The sequence below is a fragment of the Podarcis filfolensis genome (genome assembly GCF_964270895.1).
Source record: "Podarcis filfolensis genome assembly, chromosome: 7".
Taxonomy (NCBI): domain Eukaryota; kingdom Metazoa; phylum Chordata; class Lepidosauria; order Squamata; family Lacertidae; genus Podarcis; species Podarcis filfolensis.
The window spans coordinates 6,933,689-6,961,628 of record NC_139603.1 but is presented as its reverse complement, the minus strand read 5'-3'; the positions used below and the strand labels follow the sequence as shown (position 1 = coordinate 6,961,628).

Sequence of the window (27,940 nt, the reverse complement as noted above, 5' to 3'; positions counted from 1 at the left end):
CTACAGCAGATGGTAGCATGAGGTGGTGGGGACAAGAAGTGCGCCTTGTGTTCTTATACCACATGGCACATGTTCTGCACACAAATAAGACTTCAGCTTCCAAAGTGCACATTGCCAAAAAAAGGGGAAAAAAAAGAAAATGAAAACACCGTCACTCTTCTGCTGATTCTCAGCTACCACCTGGCATCATTTCAGCAAATATGCCTGTAGTGTAATTTTTTTTGCTGTCTCTTGCCACTGAAATATAGTCCCCTCCCTTTGCTGATTAAAATAAGAAATAATGAGCTGAGTCCAGTCGTGGGGATGCCACATGCAGGTGTTTCCAAATGTGTGAGGCCAAAATGCAGTAAATTTTCCATATGGACATTTTTCAAAATGGAAACTAACACATCCCTCTACTGTCATAATTGCAACGAGAAACCGATGTAACTGGCTGTCATAAGTTGTTCCCTATAATTTTAGCATGGAAATTACCATAAACAAACATGTTTGCAGACCTTTTGTAACGTTCCTTTTGTTATAATCCACTGAGGGAAGGGGGGTCTTTCACTTCTAATTATTTTTGCAAAACAAGGATCTACCTTTCAGTGAGATTTCTCTCTCTCTTTCTCTCTCTCTGATGGCTGTTCCCTGAATAGAATATTCTAATACACTATGCTTTCAGAAAAAGACAATTCTTACTTTAAGGCAACAAATATATTTCTTTAGCCTACTTTGAAAAGGCAGGTGGGGACTATTTCCATATGTGGTGGACCTGCGATAAGGTAAAAAATTTTGGGGAATCAATTTATAATGAACTCAAAAAAATATTTAGATATACTTTCCCCAAAAGACCGGAAGCGTGTCTATTAGGCTTAATAGGAACAGAAATTAAAATAGAAGATCAAAATTTGCTCATGTATGCTACAGCTGCCGCGAGGACCCTTCTGGCCCAAAGATGGAAAGTACAAGATATACCAACTATTCAGGAGTGGCAGGCGAAGTTGACAGAATATGCAGAACTTGCCAAACTGTCAGGGAGGATCCGGGACCAGGGAGATCAAAGATACCAAAATAACTGGAGTAAATTTATTGAATATTTAAAGAAGAATTGTAAAGAGGTCAAGACACTAGCAGGATTGACATAATACCTCCAATGTATAATAGTACTAATATGAGAATGATGTGCGTGATGGAAAGAGGATAAATATACCAGTTGTGGGGAGGGAGGGGGGTCGCGACTCGGCAGAGTCAAAGGGAATGTATGGTGCTATTACAATTTGTTGGAAAAGAATATGTAAGGAAAACAATAAAAATTCACTTGGAAAAGAAAAGGCTATAAACAACTATTGATGGTCTTCTAGATATCCTGCATAATGTGGCAATGTATATGTTTCATATCGTGTTTTTTAATTTAAAAAGGAAATCTGGATGATGAAGTTTTAAAGCAACTTAGGTATTTGGCTGATTAAACCATACATGGCCTTTTAAACTGTGGGGATGGGTGGGCTATTTTCCTGTTATTATGCTATGTATTTGTGTGTTTCTATGCTGTAAATTGCCCTGTAATCCTCGGATGAAGGGCAGCATATAAGTTAAATGAATGATGGATGATAGGTAAGATAGAATTTGTTCATTTCAGCAAAAAAATAGGTAACGTGAAAGGCTCCTTTGGTGAACATTCTCAGTCCCTGGATCCAGTCTCACGTTACTTTATTCTGTCCCTACTAGAACACAGACGTCTGGCGCACAGCAGCAGAATGAATGGGATCTCCGGCTTCTGCTGCAACAGAAAGGCAGCAATGGTATTACACTGAACTGGGATTTTTAATAAGATGGGATCAAATAACAGCTCGTGAAAAAGCCATTATGGTAGAAGTCCTATTTATTGGGAAAAATTAATATATTTGCTATAAAATCCATAACAGTAATGCAACTGGATACTTATTTTTGGATGCAATAACCCTGAATGTTACATACCAAATACAATACAATAACACTGACTTCCTCCGTTATTTACATGTTTATGAAAATCGATATGTAATCTATGTTAAATGAACTTAGAACGGAGAATAGTTACAATAGAAAAATAATATTTTGGATAAAGCATTCTCAAGGAATCCAATCACATATTTTTTTTCAGGCCTCTAGCAATAAGGCAAAAGTCCCTGGTACAGGAGATAACTTAATTTACAAAATACAATAACCGTTGAGACACATTTTCAAGTTTGCTTTTGGTATACTTTCTCTTACTGTGAAATCACTTTTGTATTCTTACTAAACAGAAAGACTCTCAGGAATGGAACTTGAGGAAGATCTACTACATATTACATTTATATCGCTGAGCTTAGTAACCGAAAATTCTTCTCATTGGCTCAGTGAGCTAATTTTGAGTTTTCATAGGAAACAGAACTGTCACATTTCAGAAGTCTTGTTTCCCCCTCCCCTTTTTTATTGGAACTGGCACACAACTACATTTTCACAAGAGGACATCACAAATGCAACTAAAACCAGGCTTGGAGCACTCTGGGAATGTGTATGCCAAACCTAAGGGTTGCCCTTTAATACTTCCACTCGCCCTTGCCATGCCCCTCATTCTCCCCCCGACACAGTTCCATTCCCGTCCACAGTCAAGTTGTTTTAATTCCTTCAAAGGCACAGAACTTCCATCTCTTCTCCAGTGTTGCTCCTACTCCAGAAAACTCCTGCTTAAACATGCGTGGAAGCCTCATCAAAAGCGTTTCTATCTCATTTGCAGAGATCTAGGAAAAAGAAGAAAACACAGCAAACACTTGTGATCTCAAATAATTGATGGATATGCTCAGATCCTGCCAGGGGTGGGTTCTCATGATCGTTTGTCTAGGGCAATTTATGCCATTAATTGATACGTCTCCCCCACCCAGTAATTAAGGGATATCTCTTGTATTTCTCTTAGAGATGTCTACAGAACGCTGAATAAGAACTTCAGAGGTCATGAAAACCGGCCTCAGACAAGAGGCAAGGGTTGAAGCCCCCAAATCTTCCGCAGATCAGATGAAAACATTTGCAGTAGTCCTTGGGAAGAATACAAATTTCAAAGGCCACTGTGCTTTTCAGGTGGTGGTGGTGAGGAACAGATTTCATTCCTCTCTTCTCTCTACAAGTTGCTGTTGGCTGCTCCCACCACTGACCAGGTGTGTTTGGGAGAACAGGCAAAATAGTTTAATAATAATAATAATAATAATAATAATTATTATTATTATTATTATTATTATTATTATTATTTATACCCCGCCCTCCCCAGCCAAGGCCGGGCTCAGAGCGGCTTACAAGCAATAATAAAAACAAGTTGAATGAGTACAACTTAAAAACAAAATTAAAATACAACATTAAAATACTGAAACATTAAAATATTAAAATGTAGCCTCATCGCAGGAGGAGAAGGAAAAGAAAAAAGAGAGAGAGGGAGGGAATCAAATTGGCTCCAAGCCAAAGGCCAGGTGGAACAACTCTGTCTTACAGGCCCTGCGGAAAGAAATCAGATCCTGCAGGGCCCTGGTCTCATGAGGCAGAGCGTTCCACCAGACCGGAGCCAGAGTTGAAAAGGCCCTGGCTCTGGTTGAAGCCAATCTAACTTCCTTAGGGCCCGGGACCACTAGGGTGTTGCTATTTATGGACCTTGAGGCTCTCCATGGGGCATACCGGGAGAGGCGGTCCCGTAGGTACGTGGGTCCTAGGCTGTGAAGGGCTTTAAAGGTCAAAAGCAGCACCTTAAATCTGACCCTGTACTCCACCGGGAGCCAGTGCAGCTGGAAAAGCACTGGGTAAATATGCTCCCATGGCAGAGACCCCGTGAGGAGCCTCGCTGCAGCATTCTGCACCCACTGGAGTTTAAGAGATTAAGTACCTTTGGGCAGCTGAGAGTAGCAGAACTGCATTCATGAGCAGTCAGATCAATGAACCGTATGCACCCACCCAGACTCTGCAATCGTCATCTGAGGCCCTTCTCCATGTACCTCCTCAAGAGGTCCGGAAGGTGGCAATGTGAGAACGGGACTGCCCTTTGTGTGGCTCTAATTAGATATATCACCGTCACAATTCATAGATTTCCAGGTACGCCTGAACCCAGAGAAGTTGTGGACCCTTGCCATAATGGCTGAGGCAGAGCTGTTTGCATCACTGACATTCTCTCATCTGCCCTCCTTTAATGCCCTCTGAAGAATTCATGCAGAGAGGTGGGCAGTTCTGCAAATCACCCAGCGCAGATATTACTCTGGTGCATTACACCTTAATTTTGAGTAAGGTTGAAAGGGACCTTGTAGCCACGTTTGCTGCCTCTGACACATGGGAACCTTTTTCTGGCTGTCCTAGCCTGAACGCTCAGAGATTCCCGGCAGGAGAACACTGTTCAAAAGCTTTCGTGACATTTGCCGGTTCTGTCAGGGCTTAATGGCTGCACGTCTGCTTTTATTTTGTTGTGAAATGCACATATTTTCCACCCATCACAACAGCAGCAAACAGTGCAGGGAAGAAGAAGAAGAGTTTGGATTTGATATCCCACTTTATCACTACCCGAAGGAGTCTCAAAGCGGCTAACAATCTCCTTTCCCTTCCTCCCCCACAACAAACACACTGTGAAGTGAGTGGGGCTGAGAGACTTCAGAGAAGTGTGACTGGCCCAAGGTCACCCAGCAGCTGCATGTAGAGGAGCGGGGAAGCGAGCCTGGTTCACCAGATTACGAGACTACCGCTCTGAACCACTACACCACACTGGTTTACTTGGCATTCATCTGTGAATGAACTAGGGATGGGAACTAGGGATGTCATGGTAACAGTGGGGAAAGCTATTCCTGCTTGGAAGCACGTATCTAAATTAGGTTGGTGTCTGAAGGGAGTGGAGTAACAGATATCCTGGTAACACTTTTGGTAGTCAAATCTTACCTGACTTGAGTCTAACAGGACTAGCCAACATGGTGCCATCCAATTGCTTTGGACCACAACTCCCACAACCCCTGAGCATTGCCCATACTGGCTGAAACGGATGGGAGTTGTGCTTCACAGTATCAGCATGGCACCATGTTGGCCACTCCTGTTAAAACAGACAGTGGCAAAATGGCCAGACTGGGAGAAGCAGCTGCTGGGGGGTTTCTCCCTTCCCTTCAGCAGGTAGTGTGGCTCATCCCTCAAGGGGCAAGTTCACTGAGGAGCTGTGACAAATGTTTGGCTGGACTGTGTGGACAGATTGAATCATCTTAATGGTGCTCCTGGCTATGTATGTAAGGGTGCCCATTAATCAATTTGCTTTTACAGCAAAAACAGTAGAGAATGGGACTCAATACATCTTTTGGACAGTTCTTTGATCTAGAATGGCTAGGATTTCTGCCTCTGTCCTGCATCTGCTCCACACAGTTCCACGCAATCTTATATTTCTATAACCCCAAAACTGATAATAGTGAATTCAATTTACCCTGGAATCCAACTGCTGCATATAAGACCAAAGATATTCTATATTAGCTCCAAAAGGATGGACGTGAAGGAAGGTAGAGATGATACCTGTATTAAAACAAACACAAAGCTTGAACATTTCCTTAGGCAAAACAGAACATGGCAAAACAAAATAAGGTTTGAATATGACCATGCCTGCTTCTTACTAACATTAGGTCACTTATATCTGCTAAACAATTAGGACGACCACATTTAAAAGCAATCACTCACTTTTCAACAATGACTACGGTTCCCCACCAGCTGACCAAGATGAAGGGGAAGATTTCACAGCAAATACTTTCTGGAGGCATTTGTTTCAGCTCTCAGTTTAATGCTTAATTTGCCAATAAAAAATTGTAGGCATGGAAATGAGAATATTGTGCATTTTCTTCTTCAGTTGTTCTTGTCATGAAAATGTTGGATACCAAATGCATCCAAAATTGCACTGTCTTGAATTGCTCTAATAATTTCAGCATGGATTGTGTTTAATCCAGATTAGTGGGCAAACAGAAACATTTTTTCCAGGCGGGTTTCTATTTTTCCATTTTAAAACTACCCATTTTGTCTGTCTTATTTGTATTACTTATTCCTTAGTAAAAAAGAAAAAGAAAAAAGAATCACATCTGTGATGGGATGATGAGCTGCTTGTGCGTGAAATTCCTAGTCCCTCAGAGTTTGGCTGAGTGCCCAAACCTCTGTCTGTAACGGAGCTCCATAAGCATGGCTCCGTCAGTCGCTGGCAGAATCCGACAGTGGGCGTTTGCGGAACTTCTTCCAGCATAAAAGCTCCTTAACGGAAACGCGTCTTCTGGACTCTCGGCGCGACAGTTTCCGGCGCGGAGTAGGTGTCCCTATAGGAGGTCCTGAAATCTCCCCACTGTTATCGCTGGAAGTGTCTCTGAGCCAACCCTCCGACTCACTTTCCCTTGGAGCTCCTCCTCCCCCTCTGCTGGTTCCCTCCTCAGCTGACAAGTCTCTCCCAACCTCAGTGAGCCCTTTCACCTCCTGTTCTCCCGATGGCAATTCCCTGACAACATCTTACCAGAAGAAGCTGGTAGTGTGTGCTTTTGTCCAGAGAGTTCCTCTCCCTGCCTTTTTCTTTCTCCACATCAAATGATACAGTCCACATAAAAACAAGTTGCATCTTTTAGGTGCCACCAGATTATTGTCATGATGTTGCCTCAGACTAAAATGGCTACTCTTCCTGAATTATCTGACATTTGGTTCCTTGGCCAAAGTGCTGGGATCTCTCTGACCCAAACTGATTTTCTTCTGGATTTCTTGTGAATGCATGTGCACCTATTCTGTCTGGCTCCAAACCGCTGAGGACATACAAAGGGATGTTGTACAGGCAAGTTGGTGAAGAGGAGAGAGGAGCTCAACTATTAAGCACTGGTAACAGAGTCAGTGGGTGGCACTGTGGGTTAAATCACAGAGCCTAGGACTTGCTGATCAGAAGGTCGGCAGTTCGAATCCCCACGACGGGGTGAGCTCCCGTTGCTCGGTCCCTGCTCCTGCCAACCTAGCAGTTCGAAAGCATGTCAAAGTGCAAGTAGATAAATAGGTACTGCTCCGGTAGGAAGGTAAACGGCATTTCCATGCAGTGCTCTGGTTCGCCAGAAGCAGCTTAGTCATGCTGGCCACATGACCCCGAAGCTGTACGCCGGCTCCCTCGGCCAGTAAAGCGAGATGAGCGCCACAACCCCAGAGTCGGTCACGACTGGACCTAATGGTCAGGGGTCTTTACCTTTACCTAACAGAGTCAGTAGAACAAGTTTTAGGTATGCACAAGCATTTTGTGGTTCTTAACCCACCTTTTTTAAAATCTAAAAGAGCCAGGGACAGGTTGCGTTTGAGAAGGCAAAGGCTATATGCAGAAAGAAAGGAAAGGAAAGAAGGAAGGAAGAAAAACTATTCTGCTGTCATTTTTCAATTGCCCAGTCTGCACTGAAACCTGAACTGCTGCTGCTGTAGGGTATACTTATCCTTTTTTAAAAAGCAATGGGTGAATCAAACTATTAGGACACACCTGCAACCTCTGCACTGATTGTGCCATTTCTACTGATCTAATTCTTTTATACTTATGCTTAATGTTGCAACGATGCTTTCATTTGCAGTGTTATTCACCAAATGTATCTGTTCACAATGACATTCTTTGTCTCTCACACTATAAGACACGGTTTCAGGGCCGCTAATTCCTGCACAGCCACCCCTGGTTTGCTGCAGGCGATGTTATGATTCAGAAATGGCGCCCAGGTCACCTTACCTATCAACAGGGCCTCTTTTTCTGATTTTAGTGGCTGGCTTCGCTTCTCAGGATTTTTTTCTCTGTCTTGGCTGACCACTGGTACCGTCAACACATTGATTTCCTATAAAGTTTACAAACAAAACTAAATAAAAGAGGTGCTTATGTAGGATTTATCCATTTCAATAAGTATTGCTGGCATTTTTAATCTCAATAAAAAAAAGATCATTACTTTAATTTACAACTACAGGAAAGATAATTATAAGTTATTGATCTGTTTCCGGAAGCTCTCTGTTCCCAATTGCAAACTAGGTCAGCTTTGTCTCTTCTTTTTTTTCTTTCTCGGAGGTGAGGAAGGAAAAGGTCCAGATTGTGTAATTGTCTCTTTAGGATTTGCTACCTTCCTCAGCAAATTTAGCTAAGACCTCAAGATTACCATGGATGATTTCACAATCAAGGCAAGTAAAAATAATGTAATTCAGTTTGTCTCATGCATTGCTCTTGCAGCAGCAAAACAATGCAGATTATTTTGTTGTCGTTGTTATTTAGTCGTTTAGTCGTGTCCGACTCTTCGTGACCCCATGGACCAGAGCACGCCAGGCACTCCTGTCTTCCACTGCCTCCCGCAGTTTGGTCAGACTCCTGCTGGTAGCTTCGAGAACACCGTCCAACCATCTCATCCTCTGTCGCCCCCTTCTCCTTGTGCCCTCAATCTTTCCCAACATCAGGGTCTTTTCCAGGGAGTCTTCTCTTCTCAGGAGGTGGGCAAAGTATTGGAGCCTCAGCTTCATGATCTGTCCTTCCAGTGAGCACTCAGGGCTGATTTCCTTCAGAATGGATAGGTTTGATCTTCTTGCAGTCCATGGGACTCTCAAGAGTCTCTTCCAGCACCATAATTCAAAAGCATCAATTATCGGCGATCAGCATTCTTTATGGTCCAGCTCTCACTTCCATACATCACTACTGGGAAAACCACAGCTTTAACTATACGGACCTTTGTTGGCAACCCTGAAATCCTGCTGCCTTGGCTGAAGCAACAGTGTGCACAGCCAATGCAGGAATCCTGCATTGCCCCCATCCACTGATGTCACCCATGTCATCAGCTGATGGACTGGTGAGCATGGTTTGGGGAAAATAGCCTGGCAGGTCAAATTGGACTCCCTAGCAGGCCAAGACTGACCTATGGGCTGGATGATCTGCACCCTTGGCTTAAGCAGCTGCAATTGGAGCTACACTAAGAACAAGGAGCCACTGCAGCCAAGCCATCCTCAAATGGAGTATGAAGTAGCAATAATAATAATAATAATAATAATAATAATAATAATAATAATAATTTATTATTGATACCTCACCCATCTGGCTGGGTTTCCCCAGCCACTCTGGGCGGCTTCCAACTGAATATTAAAAACAATACAGCACCAGACATTAAAAACTTCCCTAAACAGGGCTGCCTTCAGATGTCTTCTAAAAATCGGATAGTTGTTTATTTCCTTGACATCTGCTGGGAGGGCGTTCCACAGGGCGGGTGCCACTACCGAGAAGACCCTCTGCCTGGTTCCCTGTAACTTGGCTTCTCGCAGTGAGGGAACTGCCCAAAAGCCCTCGGCGCTGGACCTCAGCATCTGGGAAGAATGATGGGGGTGGACACGCTCCTTCAGGTATACAGGACCAAGGCCATTTAGGGCTTTAAAGGTCAGCAGCAACATGACTTGCCCCTTGTGCTTTGCAATTTCTCCTACATGTGCTGTTTGTGGGGTTGGTTACTGGCTCAGACATGCCAGCAGAGCAACATCGCAGGGGCTTGAGATCCACTCCAGGAGGCCCGAGAGTCCCCTTCGGTTTAGCTTTCCTTGCTGCAGAAGGCAACGGGTGAGAGGCTGCTTCAAACAATGCGAAAAGCAGCTAGCTGGAACCAATATTTCCATATGCAGCTGGCCAGCCATTCGTGAAATAGCTTCACAACTGTCAGGCAGAGCCTTGAACTTAAGTTATTCTTGCTCTGTTATGAATAATACGTAGCAGAGGCAAGCAAAGAACCCCGTTCCTGTTGCTCTGCTGCTCACGGACGCAGCATTACCATACACTGAGCCCAATCCACAGGGAAGCTCTTTTGCACACCATTAAAATAAATAAGAGTTGTTCAAGGGAACCTATCTGTCTTTGCTCCCTTTGCTGCAGAGATAATATGGGCTGACACCCCCCAAACACTGAAGCACCTGTATTTGTAGAGATGGTCATAGCTTCAGAATTCCATAACAAACTGAGTTAACAATAGCACCTCTGTTTGAAAAGCGTTCAGTTAAGAAATGCATTTACCAAAACCTGTTTCTGCAAGAAAATGGCTCATATATGTAACGACAGAATCAACAGGTTAAGAAGAAATCAATGTTGATGTCTAGGATAGTCTATATTACATTTAAAAAAAACACAACAGTTTTGAAACTTGTTTAGCTTGCAAGGCTGCTGTTTACAGCATCTTGGGAACTGTAGTACTATAAAAGGGCAGGAAATCTCTAATTCATAGGCATCTCTATAAATCTCTAAGTTATAGACTGCATTGTAAAAATTATTGCCCAAACACAGGATATCTCAATGTGGTCAGAAATAATCAAAGAAAAGGCAATCCAAGTGGGGTGGGAGTTTATTAAAGGTGAAATATCGAAGGCCCAAATGCACACAAGAAAGAAAAGTGGGAGGCATCTAAAGAAACCAGTGTGGCTGTATGAGGAACAGGGGCGGACCTGGGTCTCAAATTTCAGTGGCACCCTGTGCAAGGCCAAAATTCAGTGCCCCCCCCACCTCTTGCCTTCCGTTCTGCTCAATTCACTACATCACAGTTGCAACACCCTGCACCCGCCCCTTCCCCCCAGCTTGGACTGCAAAGAACATGGCAGTAGTTAAGCATTTTGCTGGTCATTTTGCCGATCGAAAGGTCGGCGGTTCGAATGCCCGCGGCGGGGTGCGCTCCCGTTGCTCGGTCCCAGCGCCTGCCAACCTAGCAGTTCGAAAGCACCCCCGGGTGCAAGTAGATAAATAGGGACCGCTTACTGGCGGGAAGGTAAACGGCGTTTCCGTGTGCTGCGCTGGCTCGCCAGATGCAGCTTTGTCACGCTGGCCACGTGACCCGGAAGTGTCTTTGGACAGCGCTGGCCCCCGGCCTCTTAAGTGAGATGGGCGCACAACCCTAGAGTCTGTCAAGACTGGCCCGTACGGGCAGGGGTACCTTTACTTTACTTTATATGGCTGGTGGGCAGTGTTGGGCTTGATGGGTCACAACTTGAGCTGACTGGATCAAAGCTTTCAACACAACCAGCTCATGCCCAGATTGACTTAATTCATCGTGTGGCTTCTGTGAGAACCATGATCACTGCCAGAGCCTCCACATACCTAGCGTGTTTTAGAAATTACTCTCAAACTAGCTAACATTTTAGTTTTGCCTTATCAATGTTCCACCTTGCCAGAACCTGTGGTGTGAAAATGAAGGTAGAATTGATGATGATGATGATGATGATGATGATGATGATGATGATGATAATAATAATAATAATAATAATAATTATTATTATTATTATTATTATTATTATTATTAATACCCCGCCCTCCCCAGCCAAGGCCGGGCTCAGGGCGGCTAACAAGCAATAATAAAAACAAGTTGAATGAGTACAACTTAAAAACAAGATTAAAATACAACAATTAAAATATTAAAATATTAAAATGCAGCCTCATCATAGGAGGAGAAAGGAAAAAGAAAAAAGAAAGAGGGGGAGGGAATCAAATTGGCTCCAAGCCAAAGGCCAGGTGGAACAACTCTGTCTTACAGGCCCTGTGGAAAGAAATCAGATCCCGCAGGGCCCTGGTCTCATGAGGCAGAGCGTTCCACCAGACCGGAGCCAGAGTTGAAAAGGCCCTGGCTCTGGTTGAAGCTAATCTGACTTCCTTAGGACCCAGGACCTCTAGGGTGCTGCTATTTATGGACCTTAAGGTCCTCCGTGGGGCATACCGGGAGAGGCGGTCCCGTAGGTACGAGGGTCCTAGGCCATGAAGGGACCCTAACCCTAACCCTAATACAGAGATTCAAAGATTCCTCTTTTCTTTACTACAGTATTCCTCAACCTTTTTTAAACTCAGGACCCCCTTTTATTCCAAATGTGCATTTAGGGAACTCATTTCTCAATATTTCCCCATGTATTTGCATGGTGGTAGTGCTCCTGTCGTGACCCTCCTTGGATCAGGCCGTGATGCACCAGGGGCTCCCGACCTCCCAGATGAAGACCGTGCTGGACCATATTGTTCACAAAAGCTCATTATTCTTTTATCTGTTCCTTGTCTCTCATCACGGGGAACCAGAACCATCACAACACTCTAATCTAAAACTACAGATGTCAAAATTGATCATGAAACAAAACAAATAGAGCATGAAATAGTCTAGATGAAGGATTTTTATATCAAATGAAAAACTCTGGCACCAAAGGCAAGAAGAGAAAGAGGCAGAACTTCCTGTACCCACAGCCCTTTGCTACGTACTAAAAGCCTCTCAGTCAAGGTGGCCTCTCATACTGTCTGACTAAAATGGCCAAATGGCCATGTTGGTTGTGACTGAGGAGGACTGGGATCCAACAATATCTGGGGAGCTGCTTCTTCTTCTCTGGTGATCACTTGTAGCAGAGTAAGATTATCTTCCATGAACACGGTTTTAACAATGAGTCCGTAAGTGACTGTGGAGGCCAATTACGGATCCACATGTCCTTCCACAGTGGGAACATTGGTTTCCGGGCGGGAGCTGATCACAGTGTGGGTTTGCCAAGCGTGCCTTCCTCTTAGCACGTTTCTCCCTTGCGTCCTGAGTTCGAGTGTCTTCAAAGCCCATGACACCTTTGGTAAAGGCTGTTCTCCAACTGGAGCGCTCGCAGGCCAGTGTTTCCCAGTTGTCAGTGTTTATACTACATTTTTAAAGATTTGTCTGCTCTGAGATGTTGCTCTGCTGGCTCTCAGCACCAAGCAACCACCAAACAAGGGAAGGACATACAAACCATTTCCCTTTCCACTTTGCCTTGACTTCGGGGTAGGGTAATGGAGCAAATCGGTCCAGCAGAAACGAAAGGACAATAGCAGCTCCCCTGACAACTATGTGCTTCCCTAAAGAAGCCTGTCTCATTTGCCTGCAATCTTATTTTATTTTTTTAAACAGGAAAAGGAACAAGGATGATTCCCTTGCAAAGATGCTTACCAAGGCCAGCTCCAAGCTAGGAGGAGCTTCACGGGTCCTGAGGAGGATTATTTTCTGCACAGCAATGCTAAGAGATCAGCATTTCTTGCAGTGCATCTTTGTTGTGCACACGATGACAGTTTGGCTGTCAGCCCTGTCTGGAATGCACTTCTTTATACTAGTTTAAGTAACACCCTCTCACAGATATTTTAAAATATGGGACAGGCATCTCTGCATTTCTTTGCCAACACCACACGGATCTTGCGCTGAATATGAGGGTATTTGCTAAATCCAACTTGTCAACTGTATCAAATAGGTACTAATCCCATTAAATGCATCAGAGACCACTAATAACCAAGCACGAGCCACCAAATCCTTCCCTCTCAGGGCATTTTGATCTGCTCAGATTTAGAGACTAGCCTCAAGGGGGAAAGAACTGTAAACTTTCCTTAGTAATAAATGTAGTTTTGAAAGCTTTCCCCCCAAAAGTCACTGTTGCATATTAACTAACCACCATTTTAGAAGAAGTATTAATCTTGAAATGCTCTTTACAGGGCTCTCATCCATCAATGATGCTCATTACTGCAGCAAATGAAACCTTCAGCATTATTTATTATTAATATTATTATTGGAGCCTATGTCCCCTATTTCTCAGTTATAGTTCTCTGGAACCACTTCCAAATCTGCAACAAAGCAATTTCTCTTTAGAGTGCAAAGGCAGAAAATGCTGTGGAGCTAAGCAGGAGAGAGATTGTGCCCCAGGCCGACAGCCCTCTTCTTCCCAGCTCCTAGATGAAGGAAGACCTGAAGGAGCATCTCCACTCCCATCATTCAGCCCGGAAACTGAGGTCCAGCTCCGAGGGCCTTCTGGGGGTTCTCTCACTGCGAGAAGTGAGGTTACAGGGAACCAGGCAGAGGGCCTTCTTGGTGGTGGCGCCTGCCCTGTCGAACGCCCTCCCATCAGATGTCAAGGAGATAAACAATTATCTAACTTTTAGAAGACATCTGAAGGCAGCCCTGTTTAGGGAAGTTTTTCATGTTTGATTCTATTTTTAATATTCTGTTGGGAGCTGCCCAGAGTGGCTGGGGAAACCCAGCCACATGGGCGGGGTATAAATAAATAAGCCATCATCATCATCTTCCCTACAAGCAGAGGATGAAGGGTTTGAGGTGGCCAGATTTTCTGTCTCCCTCAGGGACTGTGGGTGCTACTGCAGAGCTATCATGTTCATCTGTGACTTGCTGACAAGCACGGACAGAGTCTCCTGGAAGAGAGTGACACTCGTCTTCACTCTTGCTTTCCTCAGTCCTTGTCACATGGGGAGCAGTTGAAGGGGGAAACGGGAAGCAAGAATCCCCCTATGCAGAAAATCAGGTAAGGATGGCAAGCAACTCAGCTCAGGGTCTTTAGCACACCAATTTTAAGGGTAGGGCTGCATGTTGCATGTATACGTAACAAAATCAATCCTTTTCCTGGGAAAGGTAGATTTGGGGAGAGGGATTTGGAATGGAGAAGCAGCCATTAAAGGGGAAGACATCCCATCACATCTCTGCTCCAAACGGCTTCCACAAGCCATTTTCTGCTCTGCCATTTGTTGCTTTAGATTTGTAAGTGTTCTTGCCTGTATTCCATTACTATATTATTGTTTTTACTGCATTATTGTAAGCTGCCCTGAGAAAGTTGTGAAAGAATGTGGGTTAAACCACAGAGCCTAGGACTTGCCGATCAGAAGGTCGGCGATTCGAATCCCCGTGACGGCGTGAACTCCTGTTGTTCAGTCCCTGCTCCTGCCAACCTAGCAGTTCGAAAGCACGTCAAAGTGCAAGTAAATAAATAGGTGCTGCTCCTGCGGAAAGGTAAACGACGTTTCTATGTGCTGCTCTGGTTCGCCAGAAGCGGCTTCGTCATGCTGGCCACATGACCTGGAAGCTGTACGCCGGCTCCCTCGGCCAATAAAGCGAGATGAGCGCCGCAACCCCAGAGTCGGCCACGACTAGACCTAATGGTCAGGGGTCCCTTTACCTTTACCTTTAACAGAATAATTAAAATGTAACTAGGCCCTGAAACTTCACTGCTACTATGAGGTCTAGAAAGCTGCTTTGGGGGGTGCGAGAATTAAAGAGCAAACCTTAGGATTCTGAAAACTCATTGTTGAAAGCTGCAGGTTTTTGGTTTTTTTCCATTCTTCACAATTCTTCTAGGTCCCATACATTTTTCAGTAGTGAAAAACAAGAAAGCTTTGTTGTGATGAATGCTACAAATCAGGCCAGCCATTTCTTACCAGAGACGTGTTAATTCCAAAAGGCAGATTGGGAAATTCAGTTCATTTGTCTTGAAATAAGCATGCTTGGAAGTGAACCTATGATTCCAAGGAAAGGCAGATATTTCCCTAGCTATTAACTCAATGCAGTTACTTTTATTTCAGAATGCAAATAGTAAGCATGGGATCTTGACAAAGAAATACAAAGTTGTACCTACATTTGCCTGAGATTCGTCACGACCATTAGTTTCTGCAAACTCCTTGGTGTTTTTTTTTAACTGTGAAGACAAAAAAATAATAATAATTTTTTTTTACTGGAGTATTTCACATACTTATTGTTGATTTATTTGGAGCACTGTTTTTTATAAGGCTCCCAATGAGCAAAACAGATGGAACATATAGTTTCAGCTTTTGCTGGAACTAGTTTGAAGCTAATAGGTTAGCTGAAAATAAAAACAATAAAAGGAAGCAAATTCTAAGACAGGATCATTATTTTTTAAATAATAAGATTAGAAAGCAGTCTCAGGGCATAAAAAGTATGTAAAATTGGCTTTTATGAGTAATAAATGATTGCATTTTCCATTCCTATTGCTGTTAATTTGAAACTTTGCTGTGGTTGCAACTTGCTGCTTGCTAAATTGCAGTTAGCTAATGATTACTTTTGAGCAATATATTTTGGCTGGTTCAAAAGGCTGACGTGCTATGATAGGCTTCCTTCTCAGGGAAGCATCTGCAGGAAGAAAGAGTAGCTCATTTAGATCCCAAACGGTTGCAACAAGAATGATCTCTCAGATTCCGTGTGACTATAAGATGTTGAGAGAGAAAGCGAGAGAGGGAAATCTTTCTGAGTACAGTGGTACTTCGGTTTACAGACGCTTCAGGTTACAGACTCCGCTAACCCAGAAATAGTATCCCGGGTTAATAACTTTGCTTCAGGATGAGAACAGAAATCGTGTGGCGGTGGCGCAGCGGCAGTGGGAGACCACATTAGCTAAAGTGGTACCTCAGGTTAAGAACAGTTTCAGGTTAAGAATGGACCTCCGGAACAAATTAAGTTCTTAACCCAAGGTACCACTGTATAAAAGAAAACGCAACACCACACCACGGAAGCAGGGTAGCCATTCAGGGAAGGCAATAGGGCAGAGATGGGGATGTTGTAGCCTTCCAGATACAGTGGTACCTCGGGTTAAGTACTTAATTCATTCCGGAGGTCCGTTCTTAACCTGAAACTGTTCTTAACCTGAAGCACCACTTTAGCTAATGGGGCCTCCCGCTGCCGCCGCACCGCCGGAGCACGATTTCTGTTCTCACCCTGAAGCAAAGTTCTTAACCCGAGGTACTATTTCTGGGTTAGCAGAGTCTGTAACCTGAAGCGTCTGTATCCTGAAGCATCTGTAAACTGAGGTACCACTGTACTGCTGGACTCCAGCATCCCCAGCCAGCACGGCCAATGATCATGGATGAGGAAGATTTTGTGATTTTGTATATTGTTTTTCTCTCTAGTTGGCTGAAGACCTACTTCTAGTCAGTGGCGGAGAGCAGGTGGGGGCGGGGCTGGCGTGCGTCCCGGGGGCGTGGTGCCCAGCGCAGGCGGGAGGCAGCCGTGATGGCACCCCACTGGGATCCGGCTGCCGGGGGCAGTGCGCTCGCCCCACACTCCTCTTCCTCTGCCAGTGTTGCTTGTCCATCCTGCAGAATATCTAGGTGGTCAGCCTCCCTAGCTGCTGCTGGGCCCTACTACCAGATAAGCTGGTAAATCCTGTTAGAGTTATCCTGGAGGCCAACCTTGTGACCTGATGGGCTAGCAGCTCCTGCTCAGTCCTCAAGTGGTCAGTTTCAGGAAGTGTGGAATCTGGTGCTGGATGCTTCCCAGCCACCAGCTTCACTAGGTCTGCATACTAAAAATGTCCAGCCCATCTTGGGGCTATTAGGATTGCCTCTGTTTTTTTTTTTTTTATAAATATTTATTGGGGTTTTACAGAAAAAGTAGAGATTCACAGAATGAAAAAAAAAACACAAAAAAGGATAAACAATAAAAAAAGAAAACACAAAAAATACAAAAATTCATACAAAAAACAAATAGAGAAGTTAAAAAACAAATCCATTTTTTTATATCTTTAAATTCATATGCTTGTTTCCTTGACCTCCTCACACCTCCCCCCTTTGTACTCCCATTTACATAATCAGTTCAGCAAATTCTTACCCTTTTTCATTTATCTTAACTTTATATCATAACATATTATAACTCAATATTTTCGTCCATTTATCAATACATTTTTTACATATTCTTGTTAACTTTTGTTGCTAATTACCACTTATTGCCAATCCAAACATAATTTTAACATTCATTAATTTTACAGTGTTTCTGCAGATAGTCTTTAAATTTCTTCCAGTCTTCTTCCACCAACTCTTCTCCCAGGTCTCGGATTCTGCCAGTCATTTCCGCCAATTCCATATAGTCCATCAGCTTCATCTGCCACTCTTCCAGGGTGGGTAGCTCTTGTGTCTTCCAATACTTTGCGATAAGTATTCTTGCTGCTGTTGTTGCGTACATAAAGAAAGTTCTATCCTTCTTTGGTACCAATTGGCCGACTATGCCCAAGAGAAAGGCCTCTGGCTTCTAGGATTGCCTCTGCAGGGCCTCCAGAAACAGTATTAAGTTTGGGTAAGTATATATGGGAGAACATGCCCTTTCAGGTAACCTGGTCTCAAGCCGTTTAGGGATTTAAGGTTTTTCAGCAGCTTAAATTAGGTGGCAGTCTAGCAATCAACTGGGAGCCAATGCTGGTGAAAAGCACAAGTGCCATATAGTCAAAACACCCATCCCAGCTACCGTATTTTTTGCTCTATAAGACTCACTTTTTCCCTCCTAAAAAGTAAGGGGAAATGTGTGTGTGTCTTATGGAGTGAATGCAGTCTACGCAGCTATCCCAGAAGCCAGAACAGCAAGAGGGATTGCTGCTTTCACTGCGCAGCGATCCCTCCTGCTGTTCTGGCTTCTGAGATTCAGAATATTTTTTTTCTTGTTTTCCTCCTCCAAAACCTAGGTGCGTCTTGTGGTCTGGTACGTCTTATAGAGCGAAAAATACGGTAATAATCTTGAATCCCTGTTCTGGACCAATGTCAGTTTCTGGACCATTTATATAGGTGGCCCCATGTACAATGCATTGCAGTAGTCTAGACAGTTGGCCAAGCTGTCTCCATCCAAAAAAGGTCCCAGCTGGCATATTAACCAAAGAAAAGAAAAGGCACTTCAGTGCTGGATCAATACTTACCCCCAGACTGTTTATTCTAACAAATGGATTGTATAATGAATGTGGTTTTAACCAATGGATTACAAAACAATTGAGAATGAATGGATAACAATTAAAAAATATTGCATACCCTGAAGTTAAATATGTACAAGAATGCCCCTGCCTAAATCTGTGGAATATTAGATAGTAAAAAAAAGTTCATTGCTGCAGATGCTCAGATTTCAGTATTAGGAACGGCGTCTTTGCAAGAGTCCACTAAGCCTTGCTGAGAGCACGTGTGAAAGTCCTCGGCTGCGTCATTAAGGCAAGTTATCAAACATGGTCCCTTGTTTAATTCAGGCAGCTGCTTAATCTCTTGATAATCAAGAATGAATTAACTTCAATTAGATTCCAAAATTACAAAGCTTTATCAGCTTCAGTTAAAATGGCTCCAACTACAATGACATAATGTTTAACTCCCAGCCCTTTTCTATGCAGGCAATTTCTCAGTTGACCAATTACAACTTGCCTGAAACCACAGCTATATCGTGAGGCAATGAGGTTGCCTCCTTCCAGTTGCTGGCCTTCCTTGCTGTCTTAAAAAATCTGTCGTCTCTTTCCTCAAGCTTTGGAAATAGGCAACACACCTTGCAGATCTCTTGTTACATTGTTCAGTGCCTGTAACAGGCAAGATTTGTGTTGACCCACTTAAGACTTCAACACCCGCAACGAACAACTTACATTGATTTCAGATTAACAAGCCAGGAGAAGAATGTTTAGGGGTTGCCATCCTTTCCTCTGGGGAGGGACATTGGCATGTGTTTTCCCCTGGGGTTGGGACACAAAACTTGAAAATCTCAGGAAAGGAATATCTCAGGAAAGGAAAGGAAAAGACTTTGCTCATGTGCTCAAGACATCGATTCCATAAAACATATTTTGCTGCACTGTGCAAAATACGAGCAAGCCAGGGCTGAACTGATATTACCCTTGCTGGTACCTTTCCCGGGAAAATCAGAGGCTCGCTATGTCAGGTTCCTATTGGAAGACCAGACAAATGCTAGAACATTAGAATTGCAAAGTTTTTATCGGTGGTTGCAAGAACCAATGATCCCTATCTTTTGAACAAAATGCTTGTTTAACCTGTATGAATTGTGCATTGCTTTGTAACGATTTGTTGGGTCTCTGGACCGTAATAAAGATTGATGATGATATTAAATTACAATAGTTTTGATTGCGGGACCTTTCTTGTACATCACAGAGTGTGTCATCTAAAAGTTTAATGTGTGCAGCAAAGGGCTCGAAAGGTGACAGGACAAACTTGAGTTGGATTTTACGCTGGGAAATAGAGGCCCTTCCATGCAAGGGACATGGTTGCCGGGTAAATGTTGTTTGGCTTCTGCGATGCTGCAAGTAATCAGTAGCCTGCGTTCTGGCACCAAACTGGCAAAGACGCAGCTGCCTTTCATTGCTCGCCAAAACGCCTTTTGCAAATGACTACCTCTTCCCAGCATAAAATGAGGGATTTCTGTTGAGTCTTTGTGAACCAGGCAGCCATATTTGGTCCCTACCCTAAAGCAGTGGGTGGGATCCATTATTGACAATGGAATGTGCTGAACCTTCTCTCTTCCACAATGTACCTTCCTGGACTCTTGTCACCCCACACATTTTTCTTCCAGCATGGCTCAGATAATGGAAGTGGGCAAGACTAGTGAAAGCTGCCTGAAGGGGGCACATTTTGTTTTTGTTTTCTAAAATACCTGTCACCCAGATTTAGGGTGGGGCAGACACATTTATAGACATGGCAGGCTATCCCTTCCCTGGCTAGTCTGACCGTCTTGGAGAGAGAAAAGAATATGGACAATGGCAATCTTGACAATATAAGCACTTCTAAACTTAAAACAGGGATGCGGGTGGCGCTGTGGTCTAAACCACTGAGCCTAGGGCTTGCCAATCAGAAGGTCGGCGGTTCAAATCCCCGCAACGGGGTAAGCTCCCGTTGCTCGGTCCCAGCTCCTGCCAACCTAGCAGTTCAAAAGTACGTCAAAGTGCAAGTAGATAAATAGGTACTACTCCGGCAGGAAGGTAAACGGCGTTTCCGTGTGCTGCTCTGGTTTGCCAGTAGCGGCTTAGTCATGCTGGCCACATGACCCGGAGCTGTACGCCGGCTCCCTCGGCCAATAAAGCGAGATGAGCGCCGCAACCCCAGAGTCGGTCACGACTGCACTAAATGGTCAGGGGTCCCTTTAAACTTAAAACACTAATATAGCACATGAACATGGTACAGTGGTACCTCAGGTTAAGAACTTAATTCTTTCTGGAAGTCTGTTCTTAACCTGAATCTGTTCTTAACCTGAGGTACCACTTTAGCTAATGGGGCCTCCCACTGCCGCCGCCACGCGATTTCTGTTCTCATCCTGAAGCAAAGTTCTTAACCTGAGGTACTATTTCTGGGTTAGCGGAGTCTGTAACCTGAAGTGTCTGTAACCTGAAGCGTCTGTAACCCGAGGTACCACTGTACGTAACTGTGTCCAATACTTGATTCCAGAATCATTAGGTTATCCCCTTATTACAGACTTAAGTGTCTCACACTGGACCATGCTTTTCAGCATCATACAGCGTCAAAGAAAACTGTATCCAACGGAATCCTTAAGTTTATAAGAGGCTTGCTTCCTGCCACTGTTGGGGAAGTGTAGAGAAACACTGGGGATCTTTTGCTGTCATCATGATTCACTCTCCTGCGCGCATGCATCTGCATGAATGAGACAGGAGATGCTAAACTCATTTTACCCGCTACTGGTCTTCAAAGAAATGGCTGTTTTATTTGAAATACGTTTGCTTTTCCGGCATATTTAGCTTTCCCCAAATCCATTTGTCTTCAGATAGAAAAACACTCAGGCATTGCTGGTATCTGTGCGGAGGAAAATGTGCTACAAGGGATGAGATTAAAGATCTCCCGCTGCCACAGAGGCAGGGCTCCATTATGCCTTGACACTGTCTTCTTCAACTCTACTGTGTGCTCCTTTAAAACCAGTTACATATGCAAACAACTGTAAGGACATGGATCGTATGTGATTAACAAGAGAGAGACAATGAAATCCGTGTTGCACTAATTTCAAATGCTACTGGGCCAAGTTTTCAGTACCGAGGCACAATGAACCCAACTCTGCTAAGAGAGCTCACACTCACCTGGTCCTGGAGAATTTTCAGTATCGTCTGGGTGTGCGTGTGCTCTTCTTTTGCTTGCTCAAGTTCTGACTTTTTATTGTTTAATTCTTCCTGGATTTTCAACAATTGCTGCACGGGAAAAATAAAAAAGATGTTTCTGATTACTGATGCTAAATATTCACGATTGCAGAGTCTCATGCAAGCAACACTGTTCATTTTCTGTTTTTATTGCTGTGACTGTTGTGTCTAAGCTGAACAAGACATAAATTATCTCTGTCTGCATTTTCTGCCACTCAGCAGAGAAATGCACTTCTCTTAATGTAACAAATAGCTTAACCACACATTAGAACACAAACTCTTGGTTGGATATGCCATCTGCAGAGAAGCTGTCACATCCATCTGAGCCAAAGCCTTATTTGTAGACACTCTGGTTTTAATAATACCGAGGTAAACACTTCAGCCCCTAAATAATTTACTAATGCAGTCCTTTAATATAATTAGTCACTGGGCCACAGCCACATCATTCTGCCCAAAGCCATAATCTGAAATGCATCAGTTGCATCTGAAATACAACATTCAGGACCGCCTCTCCTGGTATGTCCCGCAGAGGACCCTAAGGTCCATGAATAATAATAGCTTATCCTCCGCCAGGGCCAGGGCTTTTTCAGTGACGGCTCCGACCTGGTGGAATGCTCTGTCCCACGAGACTAGGGCCCTGAAGGACTTGATCTCCTTTCGCAGGGCCTGTAAGACAGAGCTATTCCGCCTGGCCTTCAACTGGAATTAGCCTGATCCTCTATTCCCTTTCCCCTTTCCTCTTCTATGAAGAAACCCTTTCTAGGACCCCACATTTAAATTCTTCCCTGGTAGACCTTTTAGGACAGGTGTTATGTGGTCCCAGTGGCTGCTCCCAGTCACCAGTCTGGCAGCGGCATTCTGGATTAGTTGTGGTTTCCGAGTGACCTTCAAAGGTAGCCCCACGTAAGAGCGCATTGCAATAGCCCAAGCAGGAGATAACCAGTGTATGTACTATGCTGGCGAGACAGTGCACAGGCAAGTAGGGCCTTAGCCAGAGTAACAGATGGATCTTGTAGACAGCTGCCCTGGACACAGGTTGACCTGTGCATCCATGGACAGCTATGAGTCCAAAATGACCCCAAGGCTGCACACCTGGTCCTTCAGGGGCACAGTTACCCAATTCAGGACTAGGGAGTACTCCACATCCACTGGCCCCCCAAAACAGTACTTCTGTCTTGTTGGGATTCAACCTCAATCTTTTAGCCGCCATCCATCCTCCAACCGCCTCAACACCCTCACACAGGACCTTCACTGGTTCCAATTTTAAAGAAAGGTAGAACTTGGGCTTTTTTCAGTAGGAGCTCACCGGAGCTCAGCTCCAGCACCTCTCAGGTGGGCACCATTGCCATTCTAAGAGAATAATGGTGAGCTCTGGCACCTCTTTTTCTAGAAAAACGGCATTGGGTAGAGCTGAGTATCATCCGCATGCTGGTGAGCACCCAGCCCAACCCACCTGATGATCTCTCCCAGCAGTATCATATACAGTGGTACCTCGGGTTAAGTACTTAATTCGTTCCGGAGGTCCGTTCTTAACCTGAAACTGTTCTTAACCTGAAGCACTACTTTAGCTAATGGGGCCTCCTGCTGCTGCCGCACCGCCGGAGCACGACTTCTGTTCTCATCCTGAAGCAAAGGTCTTAACCCAAGGTACTATTTCTGGGTTAGTGGAGTCTGTAACCTGAAGCGTATGTAACCCGAGGTACCACTGTAGATGTTAAAAAGCATTGGGGAGAGGATGGAGCTCTGAGACACCCACAAGTGAGAACCCAGGGGTCCAAACACTCACCCCCCAACACCACTTCCTTTAGATAAGCTGTTGGAAAGGTCAGCTTCAAACCTATTAATGAGTGGACAATTGTTACAAATAGTGAAGTGAAAGCAAAATCCACTGCCTTCAACTATTATTATTATTATTATTTGAATTTAGATACCACCCTATACCTGCAGTTCTCAGGGCGGTTCACAGAATATGGAACCATGAAGCATCTTAATGTTTTTGATTTTAATGTATGGTGAAGTATTTGGTCAAAGACGGACAATTGTCAAGTTACTTAAATTATCCTGTGCTGGTTTACTGAGAAGTAATCCCCAACGATTTCACTGGAACTCAACCTTTGGTGAATGTGCAGCTGATTAGGGGGTGCTGCAATACTAATGTTCTCCCCAATGCTCAAATGAAGTGCAGATGGGGGGAGGAAAAGGGCGGAAAGAAGCAAAGCAAATCACGTTTGGGGGCTGTAACCTGTAGATCCTGGATGCCACCACAGGATGGGTAGATTGAATGAGCCTTGTTAGAGCTAAAGCTCTTGCGATGGGGTTCTAAGATGAATAGGAACCCGCCCCCCCAAGTCTCTGCTGTCATTTACAGAGTAATTCAAAAGGGTGAAAATAGCACTTAGAAATTATAAAATTATCTCTGCTGATAGTCAGTTTAGCTGATTTCTTGAAACCCTGCGCTCGTTCTCTTCCTGCAACCATCATCCCATGTCTCAGATCTCATAAATACACCACAGAAAAATCTCCATCTCAAAACCAATCTTGAGCGTTTCTGAAGCATTAAATATAGAAAGCACTATAGACAAAAGCTGGGTTGCTCAAGCCTCTGCAATGAATATTGTCAGCATGGCCCAGAATGCTAACACCCACGAAATGCTCCCAAGCGCACACAAATTCCAAAGGGCAATGCAGGATTGTGTGAATTGTTGCTCGTAGCACCCTGCCACAATGTCTTATCCTCTCTAAACACGAGAATGTGTAAGTTCATCTGATAATTGGTACGCATAATGAGCAAACACAATCCACTTATATAGGAAGCTACAACCGAATAAGGGTAATCAGGGGCTTTGGGGTGTACTGGATCAGGTACATCTGAATTACTCTTGCATACCCTACTGATTCAATAGCAGGCCTTGCCATTCTCAAGAATATTTCATTGAACTGGTGGCATATTATGGTTTGCAGCTGCCCAGAACTAGGCAAATTGTTTAAATACAAACCAACGTTTCTCTCCCTGCCATCTGCAGTGTCCCTTTCAGACCAGCCTCAATGAAAGACACAAGGGCACCCTCCCACTAATATATATTAAACACAGGATTCTGAGATTTTGTGGTATACTGTGTGGTATGTAAAAGGTAAAGGACCCCTGACAGTTAAGTCCAGTCGCGAATGACTCTGGGGTTGTGGCGCTCATCTCGCTTTACTGGTCGAGGGAGCCAACATTTGTCTGCAGACAGTTTTTCCGGGTCATGTGGCCAGCATGAGTAAGCCACTTCTGGCGCAACCAGAGCAGCGCACAGAAACGCCGTTTACCTTCCCGCAAGAGCGGTACCTATTTATCTACTTGCACTTTTGGGCGTGCTTTCGAACTGCTAGGTTGGCAGGAGCTGGGACCAAGCAACGGGAGCTCACCCCGTCGCGGGGATTCGAACCACCAACCTTCTGGTTGGCAAGTCCTAGGCTCTGTGGTTTAACCCACAACGCCGTATATCAAATACATCTGAGGTTCCCAAACTCCCCCCACCCAATGAACCAACTGAAATTTTTCAAGTGTTTCAGCAGACTTAAGAATTTTTCCCGTCTGTTCTAGTAACTGTGATGGCAGTGCTAGATGCCATAATTTTTAATGGCATTTTATTGTTTCTTTTATTTCAGAGCTGGAATGCTGAATGGTTCTTACCACCCCCACCCCTCCCCCATGTAAGGCAGAGAGCTTTTAAGCACTCAGGCTTGCTTACTGGGTTTTGGGAGGTTCTCATGAGATCTCGGGGGGGGGCACATCTGAAATCTTGCGAGACCCTCCAGAGTCCACTTAGAAGCAGTATAAATATAATTAAAAATAAATATGAATACTTAATGTGGACATGCCACAGAATTTTTCTCCTCCAATATTCTCAGCACAGTTTCAAGGACCTGAAATGAACCGTGAACCACCAGCAGTCCTAGACGACAGCTGTAGAACTACTGTATTAAATTATTAGCATATATAAAATAAGTGAGGTCACAACTTGACTATGCATTGATAAAAAAAGTCGTGAGTATCTATGGTCAAGAGAACAACTGCCTCATCCTCAATATATAGCCTTTTAAATGTGTTTCTGGGAGGGGGTTATTGGTTTATTTTTGTTCCTATTTTGATGATGTGTTTTGTGTTCTCGACTTGTATTTTTTATGTTGTGGGCCACCCTGTGATTTTAGGATGAAAAGCAGTGTGCAGATTGAATAAGTAATAATAATATACCTTATTGCCAATCTGCCTTATCCTGTGTTATCTCAATTCACCCTGCCCCTATGGACTCCATTCACCTGATTTAAATCCAGGGCTCACATATGAGTCCAGTAAACATCATGACAGTAAGTTTCCACCTAAGAAGATTCCACCTAAACATTAGGAAGAACTTCCTGACAGTAAGAGCTGTTCGACAGTGGAATTTGCTGCCAAGGAGTGTGGTGGAGTCTCCTTCTTTGGAGGTCTTTAAGCAGAGGCTTGACAACCATATGTCAGGAGTGCTCTGATTGTGCTTCCTGCTTGGCAGGGGGTTGGACTCGATGGCCCTTGTGGTCTCTTCCAACTCTATGATTCTATGATTCTATGATTCTATGATTCTAAGTTGCTCTGCTAGGTAAAGGTAAAGGGACCCCTGACCATTAGGTCCAGTCGTGACTGACTCTGGGGTTCCGGCGCTCATCTCGCTTTATTGGCCGAGGGAGCCAACGTTTGTCCGCAGACAGCTTCCGGGTCATGTGGCCAGCAGGACTAAGCTGCTTCTGGTGAACCAGAGCAGTGCACTGAAACGCCGTTTAGCTTCCCACCAGAGCGGTACCTATTTATCTACTTGCACTTTGACGTGCTTTCAAGCTGCTAGGTTGTCAGGAGCAGGGACCGAGCAACAGGAGCTCACCCCGTTGCGGGGATTCAAACCGCCGACCTTCTGATCGGCAAGTCCTAGGCTCTGTGGTTTAACCCACAGTGCCACCCGCGTCCCTAAGTTGCTCTGCTATTGCTGCCTCATTCCTGCCCCAATTCAAGAAACGTCTATCTGCCAACTCTGGCTTGAAATGTGTATCTCTTACACCAGAATAACACAACATCTTAGAATATAATGCATTTTCCCTTTCTAGAACCCTGCATGACATTTAGCCTGCTAATTTTCTCGGTATCATCCCAATTTTAGTGTATGTGCTGCTGAAGCAACATTTATTCTAGAAATATTCTGCAATCCATACTGAATGATTCGTTGCCATTTTTTGTCACTAGTGTTTTAAGGTTTTTTCCCCTGAACTACAGAACCTGAGAATCTTAATAACTGTCAGGTTACAGATGACACCTCATGTGAAATGATCCGATTAGAGAGGGAAATGGTAACTGGGTTTAAAAATAACAATAATAATATATATAACCAGCTACTCAGTAGCAAAACAAAACTCCACGTTACATTTTGAGATTTGCTCCCAGTTTTTGGAGTAACGATATGAGATATAGAAAACTGCAACCTTATATTGTCTCTCTCTCACTCTCTCGAAAGCCATTACAAATGGACACTAAATGAAAAGCTTGCCACCAGGTTCTTAAACCAGTCCTTGAAAGCCTCATTCAGGTGAGTCAGCTCTCTTGAATCCTGTTTCCCCCGAGCATGATATGAATCAGAAACCGGGAGGCAATAATCTCCGTATCCCATTACAACTCCCACAATCCATTTAGCTTACAGATCCATTCACAGAGCCCAGCCACTATTATTTTCTCCTTAATGACATTCTTTTAAAAGCACTCTTATTCTTATTTAGACTTTTTGCAAAATGGGAAAGGAAAAATAAAAACTTATAAAAGCCCCCGTATATTCTCCCCTCCCCACCTTTGCAAAGTTACCTTTAGAGGGAGTTAAAGAGTGGGATATTATAATCCACATTTCGTTTCCAAAAGGACAATCTTTCTATAAATTTATCATATTGAGCAGCGCAGATGACTCTTTTTTGAGAACCCAGTTTATTTTGCAATGCAATGTCCCATGCACAGGTGAAAAACTCATTCAAGGGCAAGGGGATGGATTAGGCATGTTGTGTTGGCAGGGAAGGAGGAAAAGGCAGTAGGGGCAGAAAAAAACTTTGCGGAAAACTGCAGGAATTAGTACTATGTTTTCTTGTGAGCTTGGGGCAACAGGTTGACCCCTAAGGAAGAGAAAGCCCCAAGCCAGAGTCTGATTCAGCACAGACACTCCATATATTTCTTTGAAAATGTGGGCTGTGGAAGGGACAAGGAGATGGAAGGAGCCTGTTAGAGCGGAAGCAGAATATCCTAGAGAAGAATATGCACAGA

The 27,940-nt window shown here is 44.0% G+C and overlaps 2 protein-coding genes across 15 annotated transcripts in view; one reads left to right on the top strand and one right to left on the bottom strand.

Annotated features, from left to right (window-relative positions):
- Positions 1–27,940, top strand: part of DGKH (diacylglycerol kinase eta) — a 764,231-nt gene that overhangs the window by 408,677 nt on the left and 327,614 nt on the right. The gene's annotated exons all lie outside the window — the stretch shown is intronic.
- The window catches only part of ENOX1 (ecto-NOX disulfide-thiol exchanger 1), a 280,345-nt gene continuing 254,251 nt past the window's right edge, over positions 1,847–27,940 (bottom strand). For all 12 annotated transcript variants that reach the window (XM_083624672.1, XM_083624674.1, XM_083624673.1 and 9 more), the window contains 5 exons: positions 21,574–21,681; positions 15,373–15,432; positions 7,709–7,811; positions 5,426–5,511; positions 1,847–2,741 (listed from right to left, as the gene is read on the bottom strand). In XM_083624672.1, the coding sequence (XP_083480798.1) occupies positions 2,610–2,741; positions 5,426–5,511; positions 7,709–7,811; positions 15,373–15,432; positions 21,574–21,681 (489 nt within the window). In that variant the 3' untranslated portion in view covers positions 1,847–2,609. The remainder of the gene's footprint in view (positions 2,742–5,425; positions 5,512–7,708; positions 7,812–15,372; positions 15,433–21,573; positions 21,682–27,940) is intronic.